At 33.7% G+C, this 11372-nt stretch overlaps 1 protein-coding gene across 4 annotated transcripts in view; it reads left to right on the plus strand.

Annotated features, from left to right (window-relative positions):
- Window positions 1-8226, plus strand: part of LOC106460322 (calcium channel flower-like) — a 91524-nt gene extending 83298 nt beyond the window's left edge. For 3 of the 4 annotated variants that reach the window (XR_002610737.1, XR_002610738.1, XM_022387023.1), the window contains one exon: window positions 6983-8226. Coding sequence is in view for 2 of the 4 variants with exons in the window: in XM_022387023.1 (XP_022242731.1) it covers window positions 6983-7009 (27 nt within the window). In the remaining 2 variants the exon portion in view is untranslated. Of the gene's footprint in view, window positions 1-3986; window positions 4023-6982 lie in introns of those variants that run through there. The other variant, XM_022387026.1, reaches the window with a different exon arrangement.
- The last annotated feature ends 3146 nt before the right edge of the window (window positions 8227-11372 follow it).

Below are 11372 nucleotides of genomic sequence, written 5' to 3' on the forward strand. Positions count from 1 at the left end.
ACAGCTGGATCCAACATATTAAGAAATTCCAAGTTTTTAGCAACTGTCGTTAGATCTTCTCAAGTCAAGGTTGGTTTTAAGTGAGTATAAATAGTAAATATTGAGACTCAAGGGTTGGGCGTAGCCTAATAGTTAGCATGATGGATGGTGAATATGAGTGCTCACGTTTTGTGTCCAGTTGTCATAAAATCACGCTTCGTGTGTGCGTTATCAATTAGAGTAGCTCAAGAGAGTCACCCAGTGGAACAGCGATAAAATCCGGGGTTCGATTTCCCCCCGCAGTGGACATAACAGATAACTAAAGATGACTTTGCTCTAAAACAAAGTAGCCCAATAGTTGGCGCTTTGTTATTTTCAGTTATAATTAAATTCCACTGTAAAGCTGAATAGCTCAACTCTGTTTTGCTTTACTTTATGCCTCGAAGTTTTATTTTATACGTCTTCCCGAAATTTAATCTATACGGCCAAAATTAAACTCATAGCTTCAAGTCTTGAGCTTTGACATTGCATTGGAATTATTTAGATCTCAAGGTTTCACCATTAAAATTTGAATTAAGAACTTCCATTGTTCTAAAAACCGAAATCCAGCTAAAGTGTTTTTTGTCCTCGAAATATGACTGAAAAACTTCGAAATATGGCTTTTATTTCCATAGCTGAAATCAGATACTGTGTTTGTTGAACCCATAATTCGAGTACAATAAGCACTGAAACTTAGTTTTCCCCTCAAAATACATCTGCTATGCTTTATTTATAAGCGCTAGCATTCAGAATAATTTCTATAAGCGTAAACTTAAACTGTTCTGCTTTAAATTTTGACATTCTCTTACTAAATTATAAAACATTGGAAACATGTTCTAGAGTACCCACGTCTAACTTGACGTTTCTTTTCTATATTATATTGTTAATAACAAATAACAGGGCCCGGTGGCTAGGATGCTCGACTCGCAATCTGCGGGTCGCAGGTTCGAATCCCCGTCCCACCAGACATGTTCGCCTTTTCAGCCGTGGGGGCGTTATAATGTGACGGTAAATCCCACTATTCGTTGGTAAAAAAGTAGCCCAAGAGTTGGCGGTGGGTTGTGATGACTAGCTGCCTTCCTTCTAGTCTTGCACTGCTAAATAAGGGACGGCTAGCGCAGATTGCCCTCGTGTAGCTTTGCGCGAAATTCAAAAACAAACAAACAAACACTAATAACAAGGCGGGGTGAGTCGGTAAAGACGACTTGATAAGATACACTTGAAAATGATAATTTTTAAGTGTACGACATTAAAAAGTATTTCAGGATTATAATCTCAAGTGTTTTAAGTGTTTCTACCTGTCTCTGTTTGTTTGCCAACTTGTTTCATCTTTGGAACTTCTGTATAAAATGGTAAACAAAATTATTTCAATGTGTTATAATATATGAACTGTCGACGCACTATTAACGCAGATAGTAGTGCAAGAGTTATATGTCGACTTCCTTTGTAAGTATTCAGGAAAAACAACAACAATGAAAATAAATCATTTTCACGCCTTATTTTAAACGACCATTTAATTATTCTTGTCAATCTTGAGTTATATGTCGACTTCCTTTGTAAGTATTCAGGAAAAACAACAACAATGAAAATAAATCATTTTCACGCCTTATTTTAAACGACCATTTAATTATTCTTGTCAATCTTGATGTAAATCTATGCAGTCAATCCTGAGAGGTTTCAAAAATTGTTCCCTCATTTGAGAGCTCTTGTATGAACATTTCAAACATCTAAACGTTGATAATTATTTAGAACAATCTCTAAGATATCAATGATAAGATTTATCTAAATCTGCGGATCCTCTTAGACCTACCAAACCTTTGAGCCACATTATGGGAACTAAATATGAACATTTTCAAAATCTGAACTTAGGTTATTATTTTGAACGGCTACTTACATGTATACGTTTCTAAGTAAATAGGTTTAGTCGAACCTAAATGCCTAAAAACCCTTTTGACTCCCCATTTTTTGGGGGCTTCTCAAGATGGGCCAGGCACTGCATAGTGGTGTGATATTTCTAACTGAATTTGTTAGGAGGAAAGAGTCGAATCGTGGAAGGCATACAAGAACAATATTTATTAACAAGTTTCAACAAAAAGACAGTTATAAATATAACAAGGGTTGTAGCTGTTAGACTGACGAGAGAGAGAGAAAGGAAGTGAAAATTTATTGAACTTTTTCTCACTAGTCTAGTGTAATATAAACTACAACTAGGTGAAACTACAAAATATAAATAAACCCAATGTTTAAACATATAAAAAAAGAAACTTAAAGATTTCAGCTAAACTAAAACAACGTTAATTCTTACAAACAGCTTTACAGATAAATAAAAAAATCTTACCATAATCTCTAGGTATACTAAAAGTTTCGAATTAAGCAAAAACTACTAAACAAAGGAGAACGTGGCTTTTAATACAAAACGAAACGCGATCTTGCACGTGATCTCCGCCTACTCATGCTTGAGTGCAGGGGCAGGTGAAACCTTGGTCCATTATCTGATTCGCTGACCGAAAATACACCTTTCTATTCCTGGACGTTATCCGCTGTCATCTCTGCAAGAAAGTAATTTGATTGCCAATTAGCGTATATAGTAGGTAGAAGAGTGATACTGGCTACCTTTCTTCTGATCAGCAGTTCAAAAGTAGGGATGGCGGCATTAAAATTTGGTACCTTTACCTTAAGTACATAATACAATACAAAATGTGTTTATATTTTGTGAGAGTCCAAAGCCTATACACAAAAAGTTAAGTAATTTTTCCCAGAAATGTGGGGAAAGCTCAAAAATCAAGTTTGTAAACGTAGATAAAAGAACGACAATTGTTATATTGATAGGTAATACTCTTCTTAGTAATCAGTTAAAACCGTCCATCCTCTCGATAAAATCACAAAGAAAAATTCTTATACTGATAAGATATAATTATATAAATTTAAATAAAAATGAAGGAAGATTAACTTTGATTTTTGGAACTATTTTTTCCAGAAAGAAAGTTTTACATAATGGACCGAATCTTGAAAATATGAAAGCGTTTTGATAAATGGTGCAGTTGAATTATTGGTTTTCTAATTATGAAAAATGCATGCGTAAATACAGCATTTTTTATGGTATATATATATAAAAAACGGTCCACCAAGACCTTTCAAACACATCTTGAGCATGGGACATGTCTCACCAAGCGTGTGTTGCAAGGGAACTCGGTAAGTATGAATTAATTACTTGTTTGTTTGTAATTAAGCACAAAGCTACACAATGGGCTATCTGTGCTCTGCCCACCACGGGTATCGAAACCCGGATTTTAGCGTTGTAAGTCCGCAGACATACCGCTGTGCCACTGAGGGGCAATTAAAAGATACACCAATAGGTATATTAACGATATTGTTATGTATGCAATACGTCCAAACTTCATGAAATACCAGAAATGAGAATGAAGAGGTAAGAAGCCACTGGAAAACATCTACGTGCAGTAGTCGTAATAGAATCCCCGTCACACCAAACATGCTCGCCCTTTCAGCCGTGGGGGCGTTATTATGTGACGGTCAATCCCACTATTCGTTGGTAAAAGAGTAGCCCAAGAGTTGGCGGTGGGTGGTGATGACTAGCTGCCTTCCCTCTAGTCTTACAATGCTAAATTAGGGACGGCTAGCGCAGATAGCCCTCGTGTAGCTTTGCGCGAAATTCAAAACAAACAAACAAACAATAGTCGTAATATGTGGTCATAAAACCTACTATGCATGAAAGTATTTATCGTATCAGGAAGTTGATAGTACTATATATACATAACAGTTAAGGTCGTAGTTTTATAAGCGATTGTCGAATGTTTACTTATTACGATCGTGAAAAAATTGTTCGAACTTATCGATCCAATTAACATACTAACATGTAAAAAAATAAAGTGTATGCAGTGTACTATCCAGGAATGTGGATACTCTGACACGGCTAAAACAAACCTTATATTATCCCCAAACATTTTCAGCGCCGCTTTGTTTTGGTGTAAAAGCAGTCCGGACTGGAATCTTGACGTCATATCACGAGTTTTTTAGAATGTTGAGAGCCACTTCACCCACTCTCGGAATGATGACCTAGGTCGAACCTGATGTCAAGGATGTGAATAACACGTTGGACAACTATGTAAAAATGTGATATGGACTGCATTCCTTGAAATGGACGGGTGACCTATCCGGGAAGTGTCCGGACGACTAAACGTCCATCCATATCCAGAAATCTACAATAAATAAGATCCTTGGGTCCTGACAAATTTTTTGCTTGTTTGTTTTTAACAAGCATTTCAATGTGTTATTAAATCACTGTAATACTCTCTGCCACAAAGCACGTCAGACCCACCGCTTGGTTTCAACGAAACGATATCATTGTCTTACAATGACTCACTCAGGATCAATATCGTAACTCTATGAAATCATCTGGAAGAGTCAATATTCAAGGTTATAGCATATATATATATCCTTCCATCATTATCAAACGGCTAAACCTTTGAAAGAACAATGAAAACGAATTGCACTAGACAATTATCAGGATATGTTTGAGAGTATGCTTTGCAGAATTTCAGTGGTTATTAAGGACAACAGCAGGGGCAGTCAGTTATCTTTTTTATTCAAGGTCCTAATTGTTTGCTTATAATAAGGTCAAGATCCGGAGACACGTATTTCACCATTTTCTACTTGCGCCAGACCCACAAATAAACACTTTCATTTCACTTACGTAAGAGATGTTACCAGTGTGCTTTGGTTTCAGTTTTTAACATGGAGTACTGCAAAATGTACATTTATTAATCAGTTTTTAGTATGCGGTATTTTTACCTTCGCCATCAAAGGTATACGGAAGTTATGTTTTCACCCCGTGTGTGTGTTTGTCAGCAATATTTCTCGAAAACTGCTGAATCGATTCGGACGAAAGTTAGTATACATTTGGACTATGATCCAACTTAAAAGTGATTAGTTTTTGGAGGATCAAGGTCACAGCAAGGTCATGAAAATAAAAAAATCCTATCTGTTAACATGGGGACCGATTTTTCACACTATTTTTGCTCTATAACTCAGTCAAAATTGATCGAATTTTGATTGATCTGGGCTGACATATGTATAATGTTATTCCTCATTGTCCTGACAAAAATGGTCCGTGTTCGTTTATAACGACGGACACACGAACACATTTTCTTATTTCTTGAGAGCCGAATATGATCAACGCTGCGTGACGGAGGTATGCGCTCTACTGAGTGCCCCTCTAGTTCTTTTTGTGTTGTCCTAAAATTCCTTATGTGTATACAAGTACATACAAAAACTGCATATGATTTGTAAGTCCACTTGAAACGCACGTATTGACAGCCAACCCTTAGTCTACCCTATGTCAAGACAGTGATCACAATGTGATTACAAGTCTGAGACAAGAAGGCACTCCAATACCTAAACACTTCTAAGTTGGATTATAGTCCAAACTTACACCAACTTTCATATAAATCAATTCAGCTGTTTTCGACAAACACACAGGGGTGAAAACGGTGGCAGATGTAGAGATTACATAGGGCAGCATATACAATATGAAACCCTGAACTACCACTATAGATTAGTCACGTGATTCCATAGTAATGTGTTATCTGAATCGTGGTGTCTGTCTCCCGTTTGAAAAGTTGCGCACGCAGACAAAGCTCAACATTTACTTTTGAAATGACTGGAGAACAGTCATGAATAATTATAATCTGAGGGTCGCGGGTTCGAATACCCCTCCCACCAAACATGCTCGCCCTTTCAGCAGTGGAGGCGTTATAATATGACGGTCAATCCCACTATTAGTTCGAAAACGTGGCCCAATTTGGTGGTGGTTAGTTAGCTGCCTTCCCTCTAGTCTTTTACTGCTAAATTAGGGACGGATAGAGTAGATAGCCTTCGTGTAGTTTTCCGGAAAAGTCAAAACAAACGAAACCAGGCATGAATAATGTTTATACGAAACTGTATTTTCGCAAGCAGGACATTCTACAATGAATTGTTAGGAATTAATCACACCATCATTCACATTTCAAAATGTGACGTAACCTAAAGAACAAAAATGTAGATTTACCATATGTCATTATTGAGCGGCTCTTAGCATGACCGAAATGCTCAACAATTACTTTTCGCGGTGGGCGGAATATGTAGCTCAGAGCTTTGGCTTTGAGTAAAACCAAGAGTGCAACACAATTAATATTTTCAAAGTCCATGAAGTAATTCAAATTGATTGATTAACTTAAACTTTTTCCGTCACTGGGGTCGGGTACTTTTGCTTGTTGAAATATACTTGAATAAATTAACGTAGGTTAGGTAGTCATGATAAATTTTGAAAATCAATATACCTGTTAAACAGCGACTAAGAAATTGAGTTATTTCAGTACATTCTTTTCAAATCATTTTTGTAAATAGTTTCGTTACAAAATACAAACTTACACGATAAAAAACAAAACAAAAAACGTTTCTTTGTTTAGGTAAGCACAAAGTTTCAAAATGAGCCATATACGTTCTATTCACAACAAAAGTCGAAACCCACTTTAAAATTCTAAAGTTTAAAGTTTATTTATCATCATAAAACAGTACAATCTTAATTCTTGGATTATATATATATATACTAACAGTTATATACACCAGTTTTTTTCTATGCTAGTATTAAAGTTACAAGGGAGAAAAGAAAATCCGAAGTACTGAGATTTTTGTACCAGTTTACTGGAACTTTTATGGAATTTAGATTATTTTACCAATTTCTGTCCTTCATAAATGGCTTTACTCTATATACTATGTGTAACATATATGGTCATAATAAAATGAAATTTCATAAAAATAAAACATTGATCCCAAAAAAGAAATTGGAAATATTGTTTTCCACAGATACCAAAGGAAATATTCATTTATAAAAAGTTGTTATTTTATTATCTTAAAAATTAATTATATTAATTCCATACAGATAAATATTTCAATTACTGTCTTCTAGATGACTGCAAATCCAGAGGGAAAGTAGGGTGGAGTGTGTATTGAAAATACTAGATATCTAGTTTCCGGTTGTGCTTGCTAACAATGTAAAAATTCCTATCATGTTATGTGAACAGCAAGGGGGAAAAAGAAGGGGTTCCTATAATATGACTTGTTGATTTCGTGCTTACATATTTTCATTCAACATACGTAAAACGATTTACGTCATGATAAGCATGGCAAGCTAAAACTGTTATTAAAAAACAAATTTGTCAATCAGTAGGTTGAATAGATTCATAACGTTACTGAATTACTGTAGATTTTCTTTGTATAGATGAATGGCGACTTTTCAGTAACAAGTGCATTTGCCGAATAATAACAAAATAATTTATTCTGTTGTTTTCTTAGTGTTTATTAGATAATGTAGTTTAAAGCTGATCGTTCCTGTGTTATTTCACGACTGTACAAACATTTCAAAAGTATTTTATTCGATGTGAAATTTGAAATAAATTTATATGAAATGGTATTTATGTTTACGTCATATAATGGTCCTCATATCCTGATTACAAAGTCATGGTATGAAATATCAGCGTCCAACATGAGAGAACATTCCTACTCGAGTTTAGCTGTCACAGTGCAATGCGCGATTTTCAAGAGATCATATGTGCTGTGCAGATGTTTTTTTTTATTATCTGGGATCAATTTCACAAGATCACATTCATGTGCACACAAGAACATGCACGAGTTCAATGAACTTACATAATATAATCTTATATCCATAGAAAATTAGGTAAAAAATATAAACCAAAAGTAAGTGAACAAGGTAGGCGTGTTTTATGTTATCAAATATATTTAGTTTCGACTCATCTGAACATTATTGACAATACTGCCTTAGTGACATGAATTACAAAATTATACTAGTAATGGAATAAAAAAACTAATGTATAAATGTTGAATTTGCTTTCATACATCATATAGTTTTAGCATTGTTGTTCAGAACAGAAGACTGAAATAATCAAACATTTCTAACACATAACTCTGATTATTGTAAACTGCGTAATTACCGATAGTATAATTGAAAAAAACTACTAAGTTAGTTGTTGCTAACTCTGAATAATTAACAAGATGTGCAGTTTCTGACTGATAAAGGTTTGTCAGCAACTTTACTTAAAATCTCCAGACACCTACCAAAAATATATTCAATACTGATTTTTTTAATGTAATACTCAGATCTGATCTTGCATCAGATTCAATTTAATTCATATTAAAAGTTGAAGTTGAAAGTTTATGATGTTTGTGCTTTTAGCTTGACCATCATATTATGCGGCAGGAGTATAAAAACCTCCATAAAAGCCGTTGCTTAAGTTTTAAGAAATGCTTCTTATTTGCTTTTTTATAGTATAAATGTGTAGATTAAGGTCTATTAGATTTAAATATTGTATTTACCATACACAGTAAATGAATGTGTAGATTAAGGTCTGTTAACCTTAAATGTTGTTCTTACCATACATACACTTTAAATGTAATTGAAATACTGCGCTTATGTAACCTCAAGTTACTGTATTCATATAAGCAGTTGTTTTATATAAGGTGGAATTACTCTTTAAGGTTAAAAACCTAAAAGAACGAACCAAAATTTACAATTATAGAGGATGTATATAGCTGCAAGTCTGCAGTATGACTTAACTAAACTTATAAATATTAAAACCATTAAATCTGACTGTGGGAGCTTGCCTATTCTCTTGACTGCAATGGCAAAACTTCGAAGGCGGATCCATCGTCCCTTGACTTTGACTTTGTCCTCCCCCGTGAAAGAATTTCTGCGGACACCCATGCTAGCAGGTGGTAAAAAATAGTATAGAGGAAGAAAATACAGAGGCTAAATTCAGATTAATGACAGGCTTAACGTGTTATTAAAGTATTTCGACGGAGCCAGTTCTAATAGTCAGTCAATGAGCAAAAATATCAAGATTAGTTGAGTTTATTTACCTTTTTTTTTTATTCTGATGTTTTCCCTTGTTCGTGACGAATCAGCTTTAACTTCGGAGTTTACCGGAATACAAAACACAACTTTTCTACAAACCACTTAGTAAACTTCTAACTACTTAAACCTTGGCGGTCCTGAAGCTCTAGAAACATAAATAATATGTCGATTAGTTACTTTTAGCAAACGTTTTGTTTTGTATATCTTATTCAAAGATGCAAGTGTATAAATGTTATTAAATCTGACTGCCGTTGTTTGAGTCATTCTTTTTCAATATAATGAGACTACATCAACATAAGGAATGGAATTCAATTATCAAAGACCTTCAGATATAGTTGGCTTTAAGATTTAATTGAATATGAACGTTGTAAGTAAAAACTCTTTGCTTATGAACAATGGCGAGAATATCACAATTAAAATGTAAAGAATTAGAAGCAAACATAAAACACAACACTGCAGTAACAAATTTGTCACGATAAATGATGACAATGGAAAAACTCAAAAGTTAAATTTAAAACATCAGCAATAGGAGTGTTTATAAAAATATGATAACTAATATATATATATATATCCATTACATGGTTATGTTCAGTAATACGCTCATGCCAAAATTGGAAACTTTTCCCAGAACAGTTCTGATAAGACGCAGATGATTGATTAATTAATTAATTCACCGCACTATGTACACACATTAAATAGTCCAAATTCTCGATACAAAATAGCTATTATAAACAATAATCTCGTGCTATTTTTCATCATATTAGTTTCCAAATCATCATCTTGTTTCAGTTTTTGACCGATAGGATTAAATATCAAATTTAGAGTATTGCACCCGATAAAATGCCAGAATATAACTTGATTTTCAGTAAATATCATGTTTCATTACATCCGGGTTCATTAAGAGATAAGTTTCCATTCAACTGATTCTGAAGCTCTAATATCTTAACAAAAGTTATGTTTAGCTCTATTTAGAAGTTTTTGATTTTTTTAACTTTGTAAAACCTTCATTAAACTGTCAGTTGATCTATCACCAGATTTAGTCAGCGAAATCATACACTTGTTGATCAGTCATATGTTCCTTTCTCTTTTTTAACGTAAGAACATCCAGTGCTTTCATTTAATATAAGTTTTTGCTCCCAGTATGTCAAGTTCAAAAGAGACATATTACAGGCTGAGGACCTCACATCATTTAGCCCACCAGTGGCACAGCGGTATGTCTGCGGACTTACAACGCTAGAAACCGGGTTTCGATACCCGTTGTGTAGCTTTGTGCATAATTAAAAAACAAACAAAACAAACACATCATTTAATGATTTTAGAACTTTAAATATTCGTTATCTATGTCATCTTTGTCTCACTCGAATAAGAAATACTTTATATTAAAGTAAAAAAGTTCATGTTTCATCAGTTAGGGCGTATGTTGGTTTTTGCTTAAAAATAATTAAATTTAAACATCTTTTTTTGTTTAATTTTAGTGTCCATTTATCGTCATTACATTAATAACCCCATTTATTGGAGAAAAATAAATTTATCCCCCTTAAATTTACAGAAATAAATTGTCGTCATTACTTGATTGGTTTTATCTCCTGTCGATTTTTACCCAGATCTTAAACTCGTAAACTGATCAATAAGCACGTTAACTTTTTCCCCAAAAACATGTACAACATGTCGCATAGACAATACAATCCTTAAAAAAGAAGTGCAACTCAATTACTCTATAATATTTAAATACAATACATTCCATGATACCCTAATCAAAATAACCAAAAGAAATTTACATAAAAATGACACGCTACTGTACACAGATACAACAATGCGAAAAGCACATCTTTTGATATTGAACATAACATGATAATATTCTTTTATATTTATCTGGAGTGTAAAGTTCGTTTATTCTAAACTTTTAACAAAATGTGTAAATCCCTCCAGTATGTAGTATAAATTTTGAAAGAAATATTAAAATATACGAAAATACACACAAGCACAAAAAGTAAAACTAAAGAAAAAGAAGATGAAGAAAGCCAAACCAAAAGCAAAACATAGATACAGCTTGTTATAACATTAAACAGACTAATAGTATTAAAAGTAAAACTAATAAAACCCTTCAATTATGAATTACATGTTTAAAATCAACTTTAACAAATATTTTATGTTGATCCCTCGCGAAAAGGGCAGTCTGATACAACGTTTAAACAAAAATACATATCTAAGAGATCAAAACTCTTTCGACTTACATCTAAGCAAAACTATAGCTTGTGATATTCGACACAATAAAATAAGGAACGAAAAAATGTGTTATAAAGATTTAAGATACGTACAGTTAAAGCGTGTATAAATAAATACACACACGCACATCCGTTTACGTGAACGGGCGGGTGGGGAAGTCACGTGAAACATTCATGCACACAATAAAGAAATTCATCCATAA

Source organism: Limulus polyphemus, unplaced genomic scaffold (assembly GCF_000517525.1).
Source record: "Limulus polyphemus unplaced genomic scaffold, Limulus_polyphemus-2.1.2 Scaffold751, whole genome shotgun sequence".
Taxonomy (NCBI): Eukaryota; Metazoa; Arthropoda; class Merostomata; order Xiphosura; family Limulidae; genus Limulus; species Limulus polyphemus.